Source organism: Dermacentor albipictus, chromosome 2 (genome assembly GCF_038994185.2).
Source record: "Dermacentor albipictus isolate Rhodes 1998 colony chromosome 2, USDA_Dalb.pri_finalv2, whole genome shotgun sequence".
Lineage (NCBI taxonomy): Eukaryota > Metazoa > Arthropoda > Arachnida > Ixodida > Ixodidae > Dermacentor > Dermacentor albipictus.
Genome location: NC_091822.1, coordinates 197,748,412 through 197,773,148, shown reverse-complemented (window position 1 = coordinate 197,773,148; position 24,737 = coordinate 197,748,412). Strand labels below are relative to the sequence as shown.

Below are 24,737 nucleotides of genomic sequence, written 5' to 3'. Positions count from 1 at the left end.
TAACTGTTCAAGAGAAAGGTTTGGTTTTTCTCAAAGAAGTATTAACGAATGAAAGAAAGTAACGAAGAAGTTCAGTTATACCTTCAAGTGAAATAAAAAGCAGAGATGTTGTCAGGTGTAACAGTGATTTTGGCTGAAACTGAAAGAAACCCACAAAAATATACGTTATTCATTTTCAAAGCTACAGCTTTGACACAAAAAAGACAGGCCTGATTGTATCGAAGGGCAGAGTGGCTTAAGCTGCAAACTTATGTGTACTCATTGGTTGTTGTGACATCATACTGCACTTTGTAATTGCCCATTGTAGTAATTGTTCTACCCCGCAAGGTAGCAGGCACAGTGGGACTTTTTGCTTTCTACATTCCTACTGACCACGTTTAGCGTTCGCTGAGCAGCTTATGCCAACAGAGCTGCAAGCTTTGAGCACTCTCTTATAGCGCACAAATGGTGTGCAAATAGTAGTTTTTGAGGCTGAATTGAATATAAATTTTTTATTGAATGGTGCTAGTAGAAAATCATATCGAATAGGAATTGAATAGGCCAAAAGTGAATAGAATTGAATAGTTTGAGAATAATGTACAGCCGTCTTCCCATTTATATCAAACGATTTTAACATCCTGGTATTCGCAAAATTTGAAAGTTTCTGTCAATATACTGGACATTATAATGCATGCCTTATTTAAAGCACACAAGGAGCATTAGGAACAATTCAATAAGCAGCTTCTCCACAAACTTAGGGCTCTTCAGAGCATATACAGTCATACATTGTCATATTATGTTTAGAAAGGCAGCCTTGTTAGCCAATTAATATCTGTCTGTACTTTCCTGGCCAAATTATATATGCCTGCTGCCTGTGACAACGGTTGAGCAAAAAAGAAATAGCTTTTTCTTTAGTTTGAATCGCGTGGCAGTTGGTACCACGATTGTAGCAATACTATGGTGCAATGAAACATATGCATATTTAATGTCATGAGTGGTCACAGGTGTATCTATAGATAGTAACAGACAATGCCCACTGCTGAATGTGATGTTTATATAACATTTTAATTTGGGTGATCATGCTTAGCTGGAAAAGTCTGGCCCTCTGAGCGATGCACCATGCTATAGTACATTATGTCCACTAGTTGTGAATGGGATGAAAGTTACCTTGTTTTTGCTTCAATTTCCTCTCTTATTCTGTACAGTCAATAGCATGAAGTATTTGAGAACTAATAAAGGATATTCAGATTCGTGGACCAAATTCAATCAAACAATATGTGATTTGTTTTTCAATATTTGTCATTAGTCGTACCCCTACTCCTCTCTTTCTGTCTGTGTCATCTGTCTGCCCCTTCTCCTCCCCCATACTGCTGACCGATGCACAGGCGTCAGCTGTGCACTAGACAGTTACAGTGAAGTCGGCTGGGCTTCCTCCTCTCTGTCAATCAATCTCTGTTTCGTGCTGTGTTGTGAAGCTTCCAGTTAGTAGGGTAGAAATGAAGGGAAAAAAAATTACCATGATGACTATCAGCTCTCGGATTTGTCTGGCTGGCCAGCCGTAGCTCTTGCTGGGATTTATCGCAGCTGACTTCATATTTCAAAATTTGAAATAAGGCGTATAGTCTTGATCATTCTTTCACTTGCCTTCATATCGCAGTTTAGCTTGGTCATCAAGCTGTCAACGTTTTAAATGGCCCTTACAAATGGCTCCCTGTTGCAGCTGCCCCAGAGCAGCTGTCAGTCTTGTGAATTCTGTCACCTTATCCTCAGCAGCACTGTGCGTTGGCTGATGTTTTAACATGATCAGATGATTTGAAAGTGGTGCTACACTGAAGAGCGACCTCAGTGCAGCAAATGAGAGGCAGCAGTAACTAGCACGAAACATGAATGTTTACAGAAAAGGTAAGTTTGAGTTACTACACTAAATGCAGAGTGTGGATAAAGGGGAAGATGCAGGTACTGATAGAAACATGAACATAATACAAAAATGCACTTGAAAGAACATCACACAGTCTCACAAAATAACTTCAGAAGAGCTAAAAAGTCATGTGTTGGAAACATAGTGACTAGATTTAAATTATGAAGTAGTAGGTGTACTGAAGAGGATGCTGCATGTTAGACATTTATAGTGTAAAGTCTAAGAAGTAAATACAAGCTGGGATTTCATCCATGATGCTAGTCTGATTTTAGTCCGTAATGTATAGCCAACAGCCGAGACAGAACAAGACAGAAGGGGACATATGTTGTTTGTGGCCTGAGCAGGCAATGGTGGTGGCCCATAGATCAGTACTGTGCCAGTGGACACTGCTGTAGGACTGCAGGCCAGGTGGGTGTTTGTTCTAGTGTTCAGTGTTCTGCATCATTTCTGGCAAGTGGTAATGGCAGTGCTTTTTTTTCTTCTTATTCCTGCATCTAAAGCATCTACTATTCACAAGCTTCTTGTGATATATCCGCTCACATTTCAAACATAAAATTTTGCATGGAGGCTGCTTTGCACCTATGCTATAAAAATGATGTTCTTTACCTGGTCTAACATTTTTTCACACTTGGCCTTTAAAGGCAGAACCATCATGATTTTGCTAGTTGTTGGCTGAATTTGGCTGAATCATTGTGCCAGAAATTGTAGTTCACTAGTACGTCATTGATTGAGTAGTGTTGGATTTGTTTTCCTAGATGATATGTACTATTCTAATAACTTTGCTTTGGAACAGTTCCACTGGCACTTGTATAGTAGTGTATTTATTGACTAGTCTTTTGTAAGACAGCATCCCTTGAATATGCAATCTTTGTATTAGAGACTGGTAGTTGATATGGCTAGGTCACTTAGATTGAATGGCCTTAATCTTTTTCAAGGTCCCTTCTGTCTGGCAAGGACAATCACAAGAACCTGGATGCTAATGACAACCCCATCATGAAACTGTACTACACCAACAAGGTGCGTTGTAAATAACATTGCTTTTTCACATTGTTTAGGACACGGAGATTATTATGCAGCCATCACTGCGTGGAATGATTGATCAGTCAATGAATGCAGTAACAAACATTAAACACCGAATTTGTTTTTTAGATGGCCTTGTACTAGTGCCCATGTATAGTGTAACTTCGTATAGTTTTGTGTGCTACAGAGATGCCAAATAATTTGTTATATGTAGTCAAACCCGGTTATCACAAACACCTATCAAGCTCAAGGTTATCATGCTCACCTGTAACAAAGTTAAACTATTGTGATCTATTTGTTATACAGTTCAATCTTGATAATTCGAACTCAACGAAAATTGGTTCGAATTAAACCAAGTTCAAATTAAAGGAAGACCATTGAAATGGGCGTCTTATGTGCAGCGCTGTGTTAAATGGCGCATGTGCATTGAGCTAGCGTGGGTGACGATTTCCGGACTTCTATGCAAAATTTTTGCTGCTGTAAAGCCACACCTCACGGCAAACGTCACATATAATTCGAAGCCCAATTTTACTTATCTGTTTTTTATATATTTAAAAAAATTTTTTTTTGGTGCCCCAAAGTACGGCACTTGCAACAAGAGACAGGAGCAGCAGCCGGTGTGCAGCTGCACTGCTGAGTCTGTGTGAGTTTGCACTGCTGATGAGAGCCCGGTATGTGCAAATTGACTGTTGCAAACGCTTATGTGTTTGGATTGCAGGGTGCTTTCTCATATTGAAATACAGATAATTTTGTCAGGGCCACAGCAGTCAGTTCAAGTAAACCGGCAGTTTGAATGAAGGGGGTTTCTATTAACAAGATTCCACTGTATATGAGGTTGTTATCTCCTTTGGAGAAAAAAAGCAAGGAAGGAATACATTTTTTAAAACAAAACTACGTGTGATAAAGAGTAATTTTTTCTCCCGTTTGAACAGCTTTGCAGCATCACTAAGCGTAGTAACTCAATAGGATCTTGCTTTGATATGCTTACAAAAATTTCTGTATGCATGCCTCCAAAAAGGCATGTCGAGAAAAAATTAAAAAAAGCTCCCTTGAACACTGTGTTTGTAATATACAAGCAAATTTATGGTAGTGGGAGTGTTTGTCTTGACTTTAATGTATTGAACGTCCAGTTCATTATGAAGGAGCTATTTTATATAAATATCGTTTGGTAAGTTTCACATGTGGGATATAGAGGATAATTTGCATTATCCACATTCATTGTAGTTCAGGTTCAACTGTAAAAGCCAGCATACCTTCGGAGCCAAATAAAAAAGCAGCATGCACCATGTAATTTCAACTGAGAAGCCTTTAATGCTTTTGGGGTTCAAGGAATTTAGTAACAGGTTGTGGGCAGTGATGTACAAGATATTTGTGGCCATATGCAAGGTTTAGGTAGATTCACAAAAGGATAAGATTCAATCCACCAAGATGGACATCAACATTGCTGTTGATTGAATCATTCATAATGTGAGTTTTAACATTCCAAAGCATCACATGAGCTATGAGACACACTGTATTAAGGGGGGACGCGGGTCTTGAAACGGCAAAAAATCACAAAAAAGTCGATTTTCGGAAAAGTGCATTTTCGCTACGTTTATACATTCAAGAATCCCTCCGCGAAATCTAGAAGCTAAATTTAATCGGAAAATAATAAAAAATCGCGCTTAAAGGGGCCAGGGTGAACGCGAAATCAGCAAAATTTGGTCAAAAATGTTCAAACTTCGCGCCGTCACCATTTGCGAACGCGGTGGCCGGTGGCCGCCATCTTGCGCTTGTTTTGAAGCTGTTTTCTTTGTGCGCATTTTGCACCAGTTCAAAATGGCGTCGGTGAAGGGAAACCTACGCTATCGCGTCATTTCTGGAGGATGCGTCCGTGCCGCCGATTGGCCAAAGCGCGCACACCCCCCCGCGACTCGCTCCTATTGGTCCGGTGCTCGTCGGCGCGCGCTCGACCGCTCTCGCGTCTCGCTACGTTTGTTTATCTCGGGTTTCATCGCGCCGCTGTCTACGTTTGTTCAGCCGCTTGCTTCGCGACGTTTGATAAGATGCTCATTTCGCTGCCCGGATGGCTGGAAAAGATTGTCGTCTCAACGCTACTACGCGTCAAGCGGCTGTGCAATGCGCGACGGAAGGCGGCTAGGCCTGTCATACTCGCGGAGTTGCCGGTTGCTGGTCTGCCTGGACATTCCACCGGATCGAGTTCCGAGCTGCAAACTGGCGCGTCTAGCGTCAACACTTCGTCCGCCCACGCCACGCGGGTTGGCACAGATCGTGCAGGCACCGTTTCCTTCACGACTGAAGAAAGTAGCGAGCGCGCAGCGAGCGCCGGAAAACGTCCGGAGCGCCGGACCTTCGAAGTGCTAACTCCATCAAGAAGCGAGAAGCCTCTTTGAGCGCAAGGAAGCTGGCCAAAAAGCGGCAAAAAGATAGGATGTATCCAGATTATGCCCCTAGTGAATTTCCTTGAGATTTTATTGGTATGTTCTCAATAAAGATGTTGCAGAACGTTTTTCCTTGATTTCTCAAAACAACAATTCCGACAGACTTCCAATTTTGGAGGTAAAATAGCTTCTGTCCTATTTCAGCTATCAACATAATTTTTTTTTTGCCAGAAAGATAAATGTATGCAGTAAGCAATATGCACCTTTTCAAAGCAGCACTCTTCTCAAAAAGTTTTTGAAATCGGTCACATGCTTGACATGTCAAGATGGCATTTTTTTCTCACAACTTTGATGAGCTCTAACTCTTGCTCAGATTAGCCTACAACATTGAATAATACCTTATGGCACTCCCTGAACATCCTAGATAGTCCTTATACTCAAATTACCGTGTTAGGGTTTTCTGTTTAGAAGCTAATTTTCCTCCAAACAAAGGACTCAGCTTATACAATGCATTTGGAGTATATCAGAAACTACTTATCCTATGGCAAAATTAATTATATTTTTAGAATCTGCATATTAAAATACACAATGTGTGAAAATTTCGTTGAGATCTGTCCACAAATAAAAAAGTTGTATTTCAAGTGTAGCCTCTATTTAAATTGTGGCTGTGGAAGTCTGGGGTCAATTTTAACTCCATGACATTCTTTAACGTGCACAAAGAGCAAGGGCCTATGAGCGTTCTTGCATTCCAACTGACTCGGAATGCAGCTGCCCAGAACATTGTATTTAACAGCAGAACGCCTTAGCCACCGGGCCATTGCGCCCTGTCAACATTTGCCTTTCAAATTGTGAACAGTTGTGAACAGATGCTTCTGCAAATTACTTTTGCTGATTGCATACCTATTTCTTTCTTGCTTCATTTGAGCAAACTTGAGTTGTATTTTCCTGAATGTTCAGCTGATGAAAATAATCATAATTTTATCTCTCTTCCAGCCAATCTTGTTCACAATGTGTGTGGGAAACGAGGCATTCTATGGCGGCCTCTATTTGCTCCACTTCACTGAAGGTCCAGTGGGTGAGCACAGTTTGGTTCAACATACTCCTCTAGTCAGTGTTTGCATGATTTTGAGGCTTCTCGAAAACAGTGATGGTGCTGCTGCAGCTTTGCGAGCCAAAATAATTAAGCCTTGAAATTCAGTGAACTTATGTAAAATCTTTCAGAATGTAACACCCTTGCAACACCATCAGGACTTGTTGCGAGAGTGAGCATGACACAAGAGCTAGATGTTTTTCAGTTTTATTTCATCATCGTCATCATCATCATCAGCCCATTTTATGTTCACTGCAGGACGAAGACCTCACCCTGCGATCTCCAATTACCGCTGTCCTGCACCAACTGATTCGAACTAGTGCCCGTGAATTTTCTAATTTCATCACCCCACCTAGTCTTCTGCCGACCTCAAATGCGCTTCCCTTTGGTGCCCATTCCGTAACCCTAATGGTCCAACGGTTATCTAACCTGCGCTATACATGACCTGCCCAGCTCCATTTTTTTCTCTTAATGCCAATTAGAATATCGGCTATAGCTGTTTGCCCTCTGATCTAAGCCGCTCTCCTTTTGTCTCAACGTTATGCCTAGCATTCTTCGTTCCATCGCTCTTTGTGTGGTCCTTAACTTGTTCTCAAGCTTCTTTGTCAGTCTCCAAGTCTCTGCCCCATATGTCAGTACCGGTAAAATACACTGATTGTACACCTTCCTTTTCAGTGATAATAGTAAGCTTCCAATCAGGAGCTGACAATGTCTGCTGTTTATTTCATCATGAGTGCTAAATCAATGTTGCAAGTGTACAAGGCTAGCATGCAAAAAACATTTAACATTTACATGTTATTGTGCCGTGTCCTCTTCTAGAAATTTGTCAGAAGATCATTATAGTTCACCAAGAATATAATATTTTACAGTTCTTTGTTTTCTTAAGGATTTTGCTATCTTTTGACATGTGCTTTGATGGAGCTAGTAAGTGTGAATTGGAATGATTGACTGGGTAAGTTTGTAGGATCATGAACCAGAGTTTACAACTTGATGCATCTGCTTTTCAGTTCTTGGATTGGGCCTCTTCAGAGCCATGACCCTCATCAGTGCCCCAATAGCCATCGCCAAGTCACTTGTAAGCCTTCTCCAGATGCAGATTGCTGCTGTAAACCTCGGTACCATTGATGTCACTGACCGCAGCAAACGCACAGAGTGAGCTGTTTATGCACTGGTGCCACCACTGTCAGCCACATTGCCAAAAGAAGCGCACAGATCACCTGTATGTGCTCTGTCTTGCCATGTTTCGGTTTCAACTTTATGTTCGGAATTCGTGTGACATTTTGGGGAGAGGAGGCGAACATGGGGGGCATATTGTTCCTGTCGATGCACCTGCAATCCCCAGTAATGGTTTTGACAGGAACTCATTGTATTCATTATTTAGCTCACTGGCTGAGTCTGTTAGACTGTTGTGTATATTCAGTATTGTTAATTAGGGCTACCAGTGTAAAGCCTCTTTATCGTTAAACAATTAGTCAATGTGGGGGTTGTATTGCGGCAAAAAAAAAAAGAATCATGGGTCATATCTGTTACCTCTGCAAGATTGGCTGTGGTGCACTCACTAATGTTGAGTGATGAAAATCATCAGCCTGGTAGGCAATCCCTTTAATTTTTCATGTATGAGGTCACACATCACATATCGATATAACCATTTAAATTGCATATTGCATTTTATTCTACCAGGTGATCATATTTATGTTTTAATAATTCTTTTACAATTGCCCATGACATATAGCATAATTATACTCCTTGATCTGGATTATTCAAAGGTGGACATTACTTGAATAAGAACTAAAAATATATATATTCACCTAATTAACAAAAATTTATGAATAAACTTATTTAATTACATTACAGAACATATTGTACTTTACGAATTGTAACAGGTGAGTTTGCAAGGCATATCACTTATAATTAATTTTCAGTATGACACCAGTTTCAAGATGTTCATTGCCAAACTGTATGATGAAATACATGGGTGTTCCACTTACTTTCGTGCTCCAATGCATGAAGTAGCGTTTTGTTAAACAAGTAAGTAGAAAAACAGTGTATTTTTACTGCTAGTTTGATGGCACCTATCTCTGAACCTATGACATCTTCAAAATTTGTTCCAAGTGGATTTGCCTAGCAAGCTCACCGGCTACAATTCATAAATTGCAGTATGTGCCATAAGGTAATTAGTTCAGAAGTTAATTAGTGAACATTTGCTATTTAGTTGATTATGTGTTTCAATTTCTCGTTCAAGTAATGTCCACATTGACTTTTTTGAATAATCCAGCTTATGGACTATAATTATGCTATCTGCAATGGGCAATCTTTCTAAAATTCTGTAAAACATAAAAATGGTCACACTGTATAACCTCTTCAGGTGCCAATTAATTATTTTCATTGAAAACTTTGTTTCAGCACATTTCTTGCATCTTCAGAATCATGAAAAACATACAGCTTCAGAAAACAGATAAGGAATTTTCAATTCTGCAGTGAGTTTTCTCAAGTTTACAGAATGTGGACTTAGTTGTGGACTCCATTGCAAGAATGAGGCAAGAGAAGGCAGGAGTTTTATCATCCATCCATCCAGCTTCCTTGGTTCAGCCTCCCGTGACCATCCTGTCTTCCTACTCACACATTGAGGATGAAAGGTTACCTTTTTATTCTTCTTTTTTTGGTACTATTAGCGAACACTAATAGATAAGCAGCTTTAGCATGTGGTGCACAACATAGAAATAAACATAAAGTGAGGAGTAGTGAATACAAAAGTAAGCACAGAACACAGAGAAACAAAACGTGCGGTGTCAATCCATTGACTAAATGAGAAGCCACCTTTTGTCATCACAGTGATTAAATGAAGAGTATATATTGGAAGGCTTAAATGGAATACTATTAGAAAATTTAAGACTGCAGTGAGGGCCTTTGGAGGGGGGGGGGGGTAGCAAAACATTGCGGCAGTACAAATATCTCTGCATTACAAATTACGGAGTGTCTACCAAGTTTACATTTCCAAATTCCCAGAGTTTTCCAGGTTTTTCCCCGAGTGCCTTTGCAAAATTACCTGAGTGACACAGAACTTTGTTTTATTTCAGGATGGGCTGACACCGTGCCACCCGATGCTGTTAAAGATAAAAAAATGATTTAAGCCAGTTTCAATAGTACCGAGTATTGTTTATTTTTATTTTATTCACAAAGAAAACAGAAGGGAGGGGTTAGTAAAATGCACAGCAAATAATATGCGAAAAAATGGTAAAGCCCCTTGCAAATCGATTCAGACATTCTCAAGTACGAACAGAAAGTAGATGCATTCAGAAGCAAAGATTTTCGAATATGAGCTGTTTCTATCAACTGATAGCAAGCTCATTGGTATGAGGCCCAAACTTTGTCGCAAGTGAGATTATCTCTCAACAGCTGGTATGTCAACCTCAACTGCCCTGACATATTCTCAGCCCGTGCACAATTCCTCAGTGTTGCGTTTCACTGCTTTAAAAGAGTTTATTATGGTTTGAATGAAGGGCACCTGCATCTCGGTGTCAGCCAACAATTTGTTTTTTGAGCTCAAGCTCCTTCAAAGAAGCGGCAGCACGCTTCCTTTCCCTTTCATTCCTCATTGCGTAAGACCTTGGTGTTCTCGTCCTCCTTTGCCCCACAGACCATTTGAAGCAACCTTTTGGTCAGTTGTACAGCTAGCGTCCGATTTTTCGGACGCCCTAGGGGCCACGAAAACTTCATAAAAATCTGGCAGTTCGAACAAATTAATCCATGTCTTTTACTGCCCTTAAGGGCTCAAATCGTCACAGGCATATCCGGAAAAGCTCTGAAGGTCTGCCAGTACACTTATTAGGCATATCAGTGCTCGTACTGTGACAGGAAATGGCAGGTGCACGCGTGTATAATTAACGAATATGTACTGTATCCCGTGATAATTGCCCCTTCTTACGTGTGTTATGCTTCACCGCAATACTTTCGCGTATGCTTCACAGTGTAACATTGCTGTAACGAGGTGAAACTATCTTTCGGGAACTGGCATATGCAACGCGCCATGCTGAGCTTCGAAGCCAGTCATGAAGATTACAAAGGTGGAGTTGGTGCCATTGCTGACAGCGGCGAATTCTCTCAATGAGAAGCACGGCACCGAACTGCAAGAAGCTTAATAGTGAACTTAGAAGCAGCTAGGCCTAGTGTTTCTGCAGTAGTGGCTACAGCTGCCAGCGAATCTGCGTGTGAGAGCACCGGTTCGAGGCGGCGTGGTAATAAAAATGGCGGCGGTGGTGGCTTTCATTAATGCCGTTTCGGACCTGTGGTCATGGTAAAAAGTCCAGAAAGTCGGACGGTGAAGGGTTCTTGCGTCCGAAATTTCAGACGTTCTTATAGATGACTCTACGGGAGACGTGGTGGTGCCGCAAGACCGTCCAAATTACCGGGCATCCGGCAGGTCGATCATTGACTGTGCGCTGGCAACTCCTCCAGCCGACGACATGGCGTCAGACGATTTGTTGCGATTCCTCTCTGTTATTCGAGGCAGCATTACTGCGACTTTTGTTCCCTTTCTATAAAACTACAGCTAATTTTCCCTGATAGAAGCACAGATTCTCTGAGCTTTCCCTGAGTATTTCCAGACTATTCAAAATCCCTGAGAATTCCTGGTTTTCCTGGTTGGTAGATGCCCTGAATTAAAGGGGTTTTTCAACTTACACCAATAATGTACTGAATGCTTATGAAGCGATATAAGCGAGTAAAACAAGGTTACTTTGACAAAGTGTTCATGCGAGCTTCCTTTAGCATATAGTATTTGTGGAGAGCTGCAGTTGCAACTGACATAGTGTAGGCAATCCAATAGAAAACTTTAGCATTGCTGTACACCTCCACCACGCAAAATTTTGTGGATACATTTCAAATTATGCAAATCTACATACTAGGTACTGTGGCGAATTGGGCTTGTTGGTACATATCTGAAACGGTGGCGGCACGAAAGAAGGCACAGATGGAGATGAGACAAGGATGAGTGCTGAACATCCAACAACGTAATTGTGAATGATTCATGGATATATACGTGCTGTCCGAGCCAGGGCTAATCATCTGCACATACACAAATATGCCAGCTCTCTCTCTGAAAGTGTGATAGAGGCCACGCTGACACATCCCATCCCAAGTCTAGAAATCCATTCAGATTCAGGTTCACTTCCGTTATCAAAAAGAGTAAAATGCATGTGACAGGAAATCGCAGAATCTGAACGGATTCCTAGGCTTCCAACAACAATGTTGTTGGAATTTCATCGCTCGCCCTTGTCGTCTCATCTATGTCCCTGTATTTTTTTTGCACTGCCACCTTTTCAACTAGGTAGAGTGATCGAATATCTCGTCTTATGCATGACATGTGATGCTCAATTCAATTTAATTCTGGGGTTTTACATGCTTAAACCACGCTATGATTATGGGGCAAGCTGTAGCAGGGGATTCCAGATAACTTTTGCCCATCTGGGGTGCTCGATGCACAGTACACAAGCTTTTTTGCAATCCATCAGTATGCGGCCCTCTAGGCCAAGATTGTACCCCCGACCTTGTATGCAGCTGTAGAACGCCATAGTCGCTGAACTACCGTGGTGGGTACATCTTATGCGCTTGCCCACAGCTTACCTATGGTACATCCAGATTTTGTAAGCATAGTCCCTTCATCTCATGGGCACTGTGTAGTGTATAAACTGCACCCCTCCAGCCAGCACTAAACTTGCATTTAACTTACTGCTGGCAGGACAGGCTTTTGACAGCAGTAAATATAGGCACTGGCAGTGAACAGTGCACAAACACCAAAAGGCATAGGCAGTGACATGACGCAAAAACAACAGTAAAAGTACTGAAAGGTAAGCCAGGAGTTTCTGCAGATTCATTGTTAAAATAAGCAGTGTAATATGAGGACACCACCAAAAGCGGAAAACAGACAGAAACTCGCCTTGGCGATTCAGGGGCTATTGTGTTCTACTCTTGAGCACAAAGTTAGATTCTATTTCTAGATGCAGCTGCTGCATTTCGGTGGGAGTGAAATGCAAAAATGCTCATGGCCTTAGATATAGGGTCACATTAAAGATCCCCAAAGGCCAAATTAATCCGGAGCCGTTCACTACGGCGTGCCTCATTACCCATGGTGTACTTAAGGACATTTAAACCGCATAATTTTCAGAAAATAGCACATACATTGTACTCTCAACTTAAGTCACACACATTAACACACATCCACACAAAATAAAATGTAATGCCAGCAAGATTGTACTATCTAAATCGGGAAACATATTTTTAAGTACTTACTGAGATTTTATGGATGAAAGAATCGCAGGAGGTGGACTAATGCATCATAAGAATAGTGTTATGAGGGAGATGACTAAGGCATTTCATCGAAAAGATTAAATGTGAGTTTCGTGGTTCTTTTGCAAAAGAGTCGGCAGGTCTGGGCGCTGTCACATTGCAGAAGATAGGAAGAAGACATAGTAGACATATACATACATTGATGGCATTCAAATGACGGAACATTTCTTTTTACGACTTTCTCATTTGGGATAGATGGACATTGACTGTGTTGTGAGTTTTGCACCTATAATTTTTATAAAGCCTATATGCATTAGGTACTGCACTGTGTAGTTATATCCCAAGTCGTAGAATGAATATCCCAAGCAGCATTGATTTTTAATTTTTTTCTGACAACTTAAGACTGGGAGTTTAGAAGAGCTTCTTGCTGGGCAAGTTGGTGCATGGCTATCATAGGAAGAGTTGTGCTTACAAAAGGACGAACGCAGAAAAAACAAAACAAAGTAGACGGAAAGAGCACAAACTATCAGCTGGTTTTATTCGTTTCGAAGCTGCATACATAGGCAGTGTTCACATGTGCCAAAAAAGGAAGTGGGGAGGACGGGGAGATGGCAAATGAAGCCTGCCTCAACTCAACAAAAGCTGCGCAGAAAATCATTTTCTGCATAATACAAGGTAACAGAGCATCGCATGCGTAATGCGAAGACGTGGGATCGTTCCCCACCTGCGACAAGTAGATTTTTTATCCACTTTCGTTGCCATTAATTTATCATTTCTTTAATTCAATTAGTAAGTACAAGTAATTTCCCATGTGTTGTCCTTGGCCCTTTTCATTGCCCTTTTCCTTGATCTAAAAAGCTCTTAAAAGCTCAAGGGCAATTTTGTTTTTGCTCCTGCCTGGGAAATGAAAGAAATGTGCAGTGTACCATCTTTTGTGGTGTTTGTTGGGTTGCTCTTCAAAAGAAAGTGTGTTGGGACCGTGGACACAAAGGGATTTCTGATGAGGCCTCTAGGGGTACTCACGAAAATATTTGAACACAGCTGACCCCCTCCCCTCCTCCCCCCAGTCAGCTGATGTAGAAAAGCATTTGGATCTCCTCCTTGTATATTGTATTTATTTTCATCCATTTGAGATGGCAGTGCTGCGAATCAGTGTTGAAAGGCAAATATACAGTAGTGTTTGTTTTGTCACTGTTCTGTCTTGCTACATCTGAAGCTCTTTGCAGTTGTAGCCTTCCCTAATCAATCAAGCCAACGCAGTCTTTGTGGGTGGAAAGTTTTTATATGTACACAAGGTTTAACCAGACTAAATGTACCCACTCTCACAGAAGACCATGCATTACTTTGATGGGAAACTTGTCATCTACACAAGTTGCAAGGGGTTCCTGAAAAAGAAAGCTTTGCATTTGGAGAAGAAAAAAATTCTCTTCAGAATAGAATCTGGCACCATGACCTTTCCTTGGTGGTTGCTGTACTATCAGGGCTAAATAGGAGGTTTTCTGATGGTAAGGTGAGAGTGAATTAAAGGGACTGACAACCAACTTTTAAGGACCCAACTTTTTATGGTGAAATGAAATGCTCATCCTCAGAAGTGTTTATACTGCAGCAGTTACTCCCAAAAGCACATAGTTATTTTGTAAGCAGAATTTTTTGATTGGACAAATCTCTTTAAAAAGAAGGGGCCCCAACACCAGCAATGCCTATAGCTTGCCTCGCTAATTGAAGAAGCAAAACGATGGGTAGCTTTTGCAGGAGTGAGTGCAACTTTGCTTATCCATCTTCATTCTCCATATTTTGACCCCATCATAAATAAAATGCTGCTGTAGTAAGTTGCTGCAAGTCTGTGGCTGCAGCAAATCCTAGTGCCAGCCAGTGGAAGTATTTGGACGTGGATGCCCAATCTCGGAGGCTGCGATACCGCTTTGCTACTCATAAATATTGGAAGATTTACCTGCACATTGTAAGTAACAAAAAAAGCTTATAATAGAAAAAAATGTATTGCATTTCAATATTTAAAAAAAGAGAAAGAAGCCATCTACACTAATAGAACATCACACGTCAGGGCACCCTATTTTTTATCATGCTTTTGCCACGTGAAGGTGCCAAAGATAATTTTTGCAATTTTTTGTGAACAATCAAAAGTATAAATTCTCGTTTAATGAGCAAAAGTGCTTCATTCAGTCAGTGCCAGACACAATCTTTTACATCAGTGGGGCTATCTCGATTCATGCTCTGAATGGTTGTCTGTCCCTTTAACTTAAGCTTGAAGAACAGGAACATTGAATAAACTAGTATGTCTGTGGACATTTGCAAGGTGGAGGAATTTTCTTTAAAGGAAAAACTCATTCACCTGAAAAATTTCAGGTGGATGACATTTTAAAATTTTCTATTTCATGAAGCTTCCCCCCAGTGCATTTCAGGTGTTGTGGAGTCATTTTGAATTTTCAGCCAGGTGCCATTTCCAAATTTGCAGTTTTGTACAGCTGGCAGTGTTCAGTGTGGCATTCAGTGCCAATACACAAATAAAATAACTTAAACCATATTGCTTGGATTCGTGTACGTGAAGGTGTTCCTAAATAGAGATATTCTTCTTGGCTTGATTCTGGTACGCCAGGACCACCTGTATGGCAGCTGAAAATTGCAGGCTTGCTCAGGTGTATTTTGATGCATTTCACTATTTTGTGGCAGAACTGTAGTCATACTAAACTTTGCCATTCAGCCTGCACAGGTTATTACAGGGGCAGAAGACATGTTCAAGTAGTACCTTTAATAACAGCATTATATTGTTATATTGAGGCAGCCTCGATTAAATATCCTGTGCCAGCAGGACAACTTTTCATCTTATACCTTCAGGTTACTATACTTACCCCTGCAGGCATTCCGAAGCATTTCATGAATTTGTTGGCTGATGCAGAAAGTTCTCCCAGATGGCTGTGCTGAGCTTAACATAGACAAAGGTGTGAATTGAATGGCCAGATTTTTCTTTCCACAGCTGCTCTGTGGGCTATGAGGGGAGCTGTAAATTAATATATTGACTGTGTGTGGTTCTTTAACTTGTTCATAAATTTAGGTTCATCTGGTTGTTTTCTTTTCCACTTCCATCAGAAAAAGTATCTTTACACCATGTTAAGTGACAGAATGCCATAGCCGCCACAAGTAACAAGTTTTGACTAAAAGAGATTCTCTTTTACTGTGGACAGCTGTTATAAGCTATGCTATGGGCTGAATGTGTTTTTGTTCATCATCCATTGGTTCATGTATGTCACAATGTAACATTTAAAGAAAGCAGTAAATTCAAGCTAGTATATCTGGTTCAAAGAAATTATCGCGTGTTTTCGAACAAGAAATTTGACCACTAAAACAATGGTATTTCGTGTAAGTTAACAGACACTTGCATGAGGTGTTAACAAATGGTGGCAGCTTCTTGTTAGGTTTGTTTGGACGTGGACAGAGATCATCAATACAGTTTGAACTGTATTTAACTCAGGGGGTGCAAGGCTCTGTGCTATCCTCTTCCCACTTGCTAGGCAGGCTGAAATAGTGGTGAAATTGGCCGCCAGCTTGGTCATCTTTGAAACACCAGTTGCAATAGGCTCATTAACTGCATTAACTGAAGGTGTTAACTGAAGCCCGGTGCCTGCAGTGGTGGTACACACACTGCAGTGTTTTCTTCCTTCATTCCATTACTGTTCATTGCCACGCTGTTGGTAAGATTTGCAGGTTTGTTAAGAAAATGCACAAAAAGATGCACTAGAAGTAAAGGCAAACTCGATGAAGGCCACCTTGCGTAAGGCTTGCTTATTGCAGATCTTGTATGTCTTGCTTGCCAGTGGATGATGCTGCGAACAGTGGTCTGCAGCATGAGAACCAAATATCGTATCTTAATTTTATGAACTTTTCCTAGGACAGTACAATTCACATGCTGCCATCTTGGATGCCAATGTTTTGTGAGCCTGTACCTGCATGTAATGTTCTGTCGCTCTTGACTGTGCTGTGCAAGCAGTGTCGCCTGCGTTCTGTTCTCTTTGCACCCCCGTGCCTCTATTGGTGTGCTTACTCAATAATTTAGAGCCGCAAGAGCTTTTAGTGACTTAGAGAAGCTCAGAGGTTACAAGAATTCATTATGTCTTGGCAGGTGTTGTAAGATGTGTATTGTATAACCTTGCCACGGTTTAAGCTCTCTGTTCATGTGATGCAGAATTAGTGGTTCTGTTTGTGGGGCACAGTCTACCTCGCATTACTGGCTTGCTTTGGATGTGCACCTTTTGCACAGTTAATACCTTTGAGCAGCCACCTGACCGTACAGCAGACTTCACTTTTAATTTAGATTCTGGTTTGATTTTTTTTACTCAATTCGATGTCACCGGAGGGCACAAGCTGGCAGAAATGCAGATCTGTGGGATGTGGCTTCCGTTATCTTGACAAAAAGAAAATCTGTGAGGCACTTCACTTTTGAGAGAAAAAGTGTAATCATGACAGCTGAGGGGAACACACAGTTTCTCTGATGAATGTGTTTACACAAGTACTCTACAATGCATTTGGCATATACAGTGCTCACGGAATGAAATGGGACACGGAGCGTTTAGTAGAACCCTACTTATGTGCAAAGTACGCGAGAGCACCATGTCTTGTCACTAGGACTTTGGTCACCAAAGGTGACGAGGACTCAGATGTAAGTGTACGCGCCAGAATTACGTCGATGTGACACGAACTGGAACTGGTTGAAACGAAAGTATGCGCATTACTTAGCCCTAAATTGACGCGTTTCATTCCGTGAGCACTGTACATAGTGTAGACACCATGCGTAGAGACTGCTTGTTCATTGACATTCCCTCTGAAAAGTGTTCCAAGCTGATTATTCACTAAGTTAGGAATTCGGATGCACACACAAAGAGATCCACCTTCCCACTATTGAACAGACCATTCTAATGCTTGCAATAACAGACTCTAGTTCTCTATAAAGCTTGTGCAAAGTGACAGCTCATTGCATCTGCATTTTTGCTGCTGCTCATAGCATTCCAATATATTTGCAATTCTCAGCAGTATTCCTTGCTTTCTTTTTTCACCATCACACATAGTGTTCCAGTGCTTGAAATGACCTGTTCCAGTGCTTAAATCTAGTTCTTTGAAGAGCATGTACAAGGTGGTGTGTCTCAGTGCACCAACTCTATCTTCACTCTCCTGCAAAGTGGTGCCTCCTCACATAAGCACCAAGCTGCATAACCTGCTTCTATCATTCTATCACTTCAATGAAATTGCCAAGGTGCAGTGGTTAAAACATATGGCTCGCAACTGAAAAGTTGCAACAATTGGAACCGTGCTAGGGACAAAGGTCTTGTTATCGAATGAAGGATTTCTGAAGGATGAAGGTATTGTAGGAATGAAGGACAAAAAGGGTTTCTTCATGACAGACCAAAAGAAGGCATTATGTGTAGGCCCGTTTGCTATACATTGAATAATTATTGATATTAAAATGGCACATGTTGGATAATTTGACCTTGGATGATGTCCGTGCATGCAGGTGCACAGACATTGGATGCTGAAAATCTGCACCAGAGTGGTTACCGAGGGCACGCATTTTCTAGTCAGGTACAATAGTGGAGAAATACATTAATGCCAAGCAAGAACAGGACCTTATACAGTATTCTGATGGGAAAACATGGAAAAATAGAAGGAGAAAGAACTGTTCATTCCCACAAGGGCAGCATGACCAAAGGCTGTGTGCTGCAGCAGGAGCTATAGATATTGTTTCACTTTCTGCAGCAGGCAGGGTGAGAGAAATGTAGTAGAAGGAGGAGGAGGAAAAACATTTATTAAAAAATAAGAAAGGACAAGCAGCTGTCTTTCTGCTTGTGCGTAGTAGTAGAATGTAGTAAAAGTTCCCTCAAGGGATGGAATGGTATAAGGGGGAAGAATAGCAGTGGGAGAGTCTGCTGTCACCTGCAGCGGCTCATCAGATTTTGTAAACTGATGGTAAACAACCAGAATCCCTATGAGCCGCAAGGATTCTGTCAGGTACCCTGAGGATGTGTCTGCTGGAAGCTGTATTCAATGCCAACGTGACAGAATACATCACTGTGCAATGTGACATGCAATTTAAAAGGTATTTTAGCTTGTACAGATGGTCATTGATAAGTGGATTGATTTGGCAGACAATGTGACGAGATATTTGGATGTCATCTCGCCTTTTCTTCTAATTTATTTCACAAAATAATTTGACTGGTTCTTGCATTCCATTCAGGGTGATAATAATGAAAGTCAACTATACTTGCTTAATTTAGTTTTTAAATCGAGTTTAGTGTGTTTGCAATGGGGACGTGCACTCCTCTGCTGGCTGTTTGTTCTTTTGCTGTCATCTCAAACTTCAGGAAATATAGCAGATTGATTGCCCAACTTTTTGAGCTACTGGAAGTCAGCATACTTGCACCAGTAGAAGGAATACTAACCAAAGCTGTCTGCTAGTCTTTCAAGAGATTTGATAAGACATCTTTGTGTTTTGAAAACATGCCATGCACTATGAATGTGCACACCAAAGGGCATATTTATCAAGCACTCATGTTTACAATGCGACTTTAAATGTTTTTTTTTTTTGCACATGCTGAATCTTTTTTTATTTTGGCCTTTATTGACTTAGAATGCTGTCAACTGTGTACAATGCTGACTTTCACTGCACTATTGTATTTATTGCTGTCAAACTTAGCTCACACGTAATGGTTGTGCACATCTTTGTATGTAATCAGTTTTTGTCAAGTGCAATGCTGTAGTGATGCTATCAGCGTGTGTTTTTTGCTCCTCATATCATCATGTTTGTGTAGCTTCAAATTTCCGAATTTTGGTCAGAGCTGCTACTGGTGTGACTAGTGTAGTTCACATATATCTTCACTCTAGTCGAGTGCCCTATGGTAAAATGCCTGTACATTGGCTTTCTCCCTTTTCAGAACTGTTGCTTGATTCTGTGCAGCTGTGTATGTTAAAAGTGAAAATCAAGATCGAATATTGGCATTGAAAGAACAAAACATTAACTTTATTACGCAGTTTATACATCATGGCATCGTGACTTTTGCAAGCATATGTTGTCATTACAGCTGCACAACTGCTTTGCATGTGATGCAGAGCCTTTACATGGAAAGTTACGTGACAAAGGGACCATTTTCATTTTCTCAAGCAGACAAATGGTGCAAGGTGCCAAAAAATGGTGTATTGTCTGGTTTGCAATTTTATTAACAAAGCTGCCAAATGCACAGAAATTCCTTCATTTTTTAATATTTTAGACCTGTATTTCGGAGAACATACTGCATTAGGATGTGAGGAAATTGTGATGCTTCTATGGAAGAATGAATGGCCTAGTAACATTCCTGTGATTATGATGTTGATGCTTGTTTGTGGTGTTGTTTGTGCCCTGTATTAGATATTCAGAGTTAAATAAACAGTTTAACTATGTTGCAGACATTCTTATTTCTTTTATTTCTACTCAGAGGTAAAACTTAACAACTTTGAAGGTAGCTTAAAAAAAAACTTTCTGAGATCGGGAAGAAACAAGACACTGAAAGAGCAAAAAAGAACCACTGGATTCAGTTATATTATTTGCTTGAATATAACATGACCACAATGTTAACATGGGGGCTAATTGTTATGTTTATTTAAAAATGAAGGTATGGCACTCTATGCTGTGCATGCCAGCCACAGAAGAGGACCAAAAGACTGGTGAAACAGCTGCTACCAAGGGCAAGCACTTTTCCAAGCGTACCTCGAAGGGCCCTTAACAGCTTTGGCCATTTCAAACAAGCCTAGCGTATACGTGATACGCCAGCGATTGTGTCTGCAAAGTGTTATGGCGCTGTGCACTACAAGAACAGCTGAAATTGCGAACCAAATGTCGCGTGCCTTCACTTTCAAAGAAGCCTGCTCCTGGCCAGATAGCCACGGTCATATGCACAAATGCCTCTTCGCAGTGCATGTTTCGTCACTCACCATGACTAATGATCCAAAATGTGGAAGGTTCAATGCTGCAAGAAAGGAAAAGAAGGGGAAATAGAGACAGGTGGGGTTCGATGCTGCAATATGTTTCCCGGCTCTGGTGTGGGAGGAAGCAGGGAAGGAACACCGCTTAGAACACTGCTAGAGAATGCCTTTAAGCTTCCAATGTTGCGTCCATAGGGTTTTTGCAAATTCAAAAGGTAACAGATTGGCAGGTACATAGAACATCAATGCAAAGTGTATTACAAAAGAACCAAGACATGATTTCATTTTGAGCATAGTGATCACCATGCTCTGCTGTTCCAATTGGAGATCTCTTTGTGGAGAGGGAATGCCAGAGGGGGGCCAAGAGTGATTAGCTTTTTCGGCCTTGTTTGCAGGTGAGGCATGGGAAATGGAGGAAATCGCACTATGTGTGACAGGAGTTCACCACATGGCATTGTTGGCTAGGCCTTACTGCTCAAGAACGGGCAGAAACCAGCTCTGCTGTGCTGCTACGCCTATTCACGAATGAGGCACGCGAGGTCCACTAGGTTCCTCTAAGGTCTGCTTTGGAATCTCTTATACATCTTGTGCCTAACAGCAACAACCATTTATACAACTTGTTTACTAAGCTTTATTACATATTTTTATACATGCAATTGCAAGAACACCTAGCCAAAAATTAAAAAAAATAATATAAAGGCACAGTCATGAATTGGGAGAATACACAAACTTGCACATAATGAACACTATGCCTGCACACTCTCTTGTTACTGCTACATGCCCAATTTGCGAGTGATTAACAAGTACAACAAATGCAGTCATCTGAATTGTTTTTATCGATCTGTCAGCAGTTAAAAACCATTACTGCAGACTTCTCACCATCAACTTACCAGAGTCTTAGCACAGCAGCAGGAAAAATGGCACCACAAGCATGATAGTTCACAAACTGGATGACATATCTGTACTAAATGTTGACCACGATCTGTTAATGCACATTGTAAAACAAAGCTGCTAACTTAAGCATGGTACTGGGAGTGAGCTGTTTCAATACTGCAATGTTGAGTATTCACAACACATTTTGGTAGATGTCCATGTGAACAGTGCAGGACTACTGATTAAAGAGGGGAACACAGCACCAGACACAATAGTAATTCAAAATCATGTTTGAAAAGCCAGAAACATCTTTCTTTCATGGCTCACAGTTAAAATTTAATCTGGCATTCAGCACATTTTCATGCAATTTAGGTTCTGCTGACTCCCTTGAACTACATATGTAAGGTGGTCCTTAGCAGACTGTTTATTCAATGTTGCTATAACCAGCTCTGAAAGATTAACTTGCACAGAAAACAAACTTCTTCCTTAACACCAAAGCTCTAAGCACGTACCATTATAACCTGGCCAAGCACGTAGAAAAAAAAAAATGCGCACGCATGTACGAAAAGCCCCTTCTCATACCAGTCATTTGCAGCAGGCCTTCAATAATGCACAAGAAACACAATGTGAATTCAGCTCGCATAACATTACACAGCAGTTACCTACCGTTTCTTGCCACCTAAGCATACCTGAGACATTTCAAGGGTCAGTCACAAATGCAAACTTTAAGCATCGGGGGGCAATACACTATGTACACGAGTAGAAAGGAATACATCTACTTTATACAGCAATGCCTGCACCAGTCGAACCTAGGTGTGTTAAGAAGCATGGTACTTTCAAGACATCAGCTTTGCCTCACATGTAACAGCACATAATTCCACTAAATACTATATCACACTCACAATTGTTGATGCACACCAAGAAGCAAAGTGACAGTTTTAACTACATTAACCTTACCTGAAGGGTATTTATTTAGTGCAACACAGATGTGAATAGTATAGACAAGGTTGGCCACAGTCACAAGCATAACATTATGTCAAAAACCAAGAGACCTTTCACAGATAGCGTACCAGCAGCCAATCCTTAGAGAAGGGAATTAACTGCAGTCCACAATGCATGCCATCTTCAGTTCCAACAAAATATGCCTTTTCTACATGTTCCTTATGGCATCCAGTTTCATCACTGTCACCTCAGCCTCATATCCTTGATATAGTTACTTCTGTTTGTTTCCACATTTTCATTATTGTTACTGTTTCAACCCTCCTACAATAATGCCCAACTGGGCAATGTAGGTTCCCAAATAAATAAAACGGATATGGTTTTTATCTAGGACATTACCTGTATGCAAGCACGTGAGCAAGTCAAAACATTGCAGTGTGAAATATGTGAACGTAAATCAAGCTCAATGATGCTTTGCTAAATGTATTGATGCGCAAAGATACACAAGTGCAGATGAGCTTAAACTGTTCACACTTAAGAAGAATACGAAGCTGAACTATGTTATGAGATGAACTCTTGTGCAATGTTGCGAGTTCTGGTCATTAAAAGCTATTGCTGAGCCAACCGGTAAAACGTAAGGATGATTGCAGTCAAACTGATTCAATAAACATCAGCCTAGCAAAGTTTTTCTAAGAAATCTAGTGAAAAAAAGAATGGTCAGTGGAAAAAAAAAAGTGCCACTCTTTTTCATAGAGAAATACAAATTTCCTGCTAAACTCATTTATTGCAACAGCAGCAGGCTTTTTTTAGACCAGTTCTTTTAACAGTAATTTTTAACTAATCGGTTCTGTTTTACAGTGTGCGTCCACTAAACAGGCAATTCCGGGGTCTGTGCAAAAGCGATGTATGGAGAATAACTGAGCAAAACCGATTGCCGAGTCCTGCTTGACACTGTGCTGTTTGGCTAGGTAGTACACTGTTAGTGCCTGCACTGGGCATGTTCTTTCTATGCCCAAGGGATGTGCAGAAAACTATAAGTGGGAACACTCGTGAAGCTCGGTAAGCCGAGGGCGACAACCTAGTCTGGTAGTGTTTGGATGACTTTCATGGTCAGCATAATGGTGATCAGGGATGCAGGACGGCACATTAAACAGTAATTGGGACATGCATGCAATTCACAAAAGCTGATGTTAGCATGGCAGTGTGTGTCCTTTCTTCTTTTTCACAGCGGTGTTCTTTGCACATTGTCTCTTTTATACAAACACCATTGCCAGTGGACTATTTCAGAATAACGCAGCCAAGGGGCGTATGATGTCCACCCTCGCAGTGAGAGCAAACAGTGAGTGCTTCATCGTCAGGTGTCAGAAGGGGATGATGGGAAAAAACACAGTGAGCACTGACCTATTTCTGGATTGGTAGCTTCATTATGATATGCACGTGCTGGTAAGACCGGCACAACACGAAGTTGGCAAATGTTGGTATTTGAATGACATTTGCATCGAGGACAGCAGTGGATGAGACAGTCACTAGTTGAGATATTTTAACAGTACTATGGAGATTCTGCTGACAACTCAAGGAAGTCTGTCAATTGTGTTGCAATGCTAGATTTAGCAACTCTTCGTTAGGTTGTACGCTCACTTCCGAGAAGCTAAACGCTATGTGCGCCATCACGACCTCTCAATTACCATAGCTGCATTACTTCTGCACCATGCATTATTACATCTGTGCCTGGAGCCTAAAAAAACCTAAGTGCTCTTGTCTTTCCATAGTATTCACATTTATAGGGCACTAATAATAAAGGAAGCACACATCATTCAAATATCATTGTTTTGATGGATGACAAGCCTTTGCAAGCCATGCACCTAGGAGGAAGCAAAGCAACACTAACACTATTTCCTTGAAATTGGCTGCTTACATAGATAAACTGTGCTGATAAGCTTACAAACAGACTCGTATTATTTTTGTTTGCAAAGAAAGCATTAACAATAAAATAATGCCAAGGTCCCACTAACACGGGTTTCCCTCAAAATCATGTAGCCTTGTCCCACTCCGTTATATAGAAATGGCAGCCGCAAGCTGGTAGTATGAACGAAAGCCTTGCATTGCAACCTGAATTGTCAGTACAATTGTTGATAATAAAATGTCACTTTCTGCTAATCAACAAGGCAACTAAATGCTATGACATGATAAGGAAAGTGACAGTACTAATGACAACCTCTGCCACTGCAAGCTGCCATTATGAAGGCTGGCAGGTTACAAGTCTGTTTTTGTACATCACGTCTCGCTCGTT

At 41.0% G+C, this 24,737-nt stretch overlaps 1 protein-coding gene across 2 annotated transcripts in view; it reads left to right on the top strand.

Annotated features, from left to right (window-relative positions):
- The window catches only part of Pis (phosphatidylinositol synthase), a 30,841-nt gene extending 10,723 nt beyond the window's left edge, over nucleotides 1-20,118 (top strand). For both annotated transcript variants that reach the window (XM_065427626.1, XM_065427627.1), the window contains exons 4-6: nucleotides 2,833-2,914; nucleotides 6,292-6,373; nucleotides 7,396-20,118. In XM_065427626.1, coding sequence (XP_065283698.1) covers nucleotides 2,833-2,914; nucleotides 6,292-6,373; nucleotides 7,396-7,544 — 313 coding nt within the window. In that variant the 3' untranslated portion in view covers nucleotides 7,545-20,118. The remainder of the gene's footprint in view (nucleotides 1-2,832; nucleotides 2,915-6,291; nucleotides 6,374-7,395) is intronic.
- Nucleotides 20,119-24,737: the final 4,619 nt, after the last annotated feature.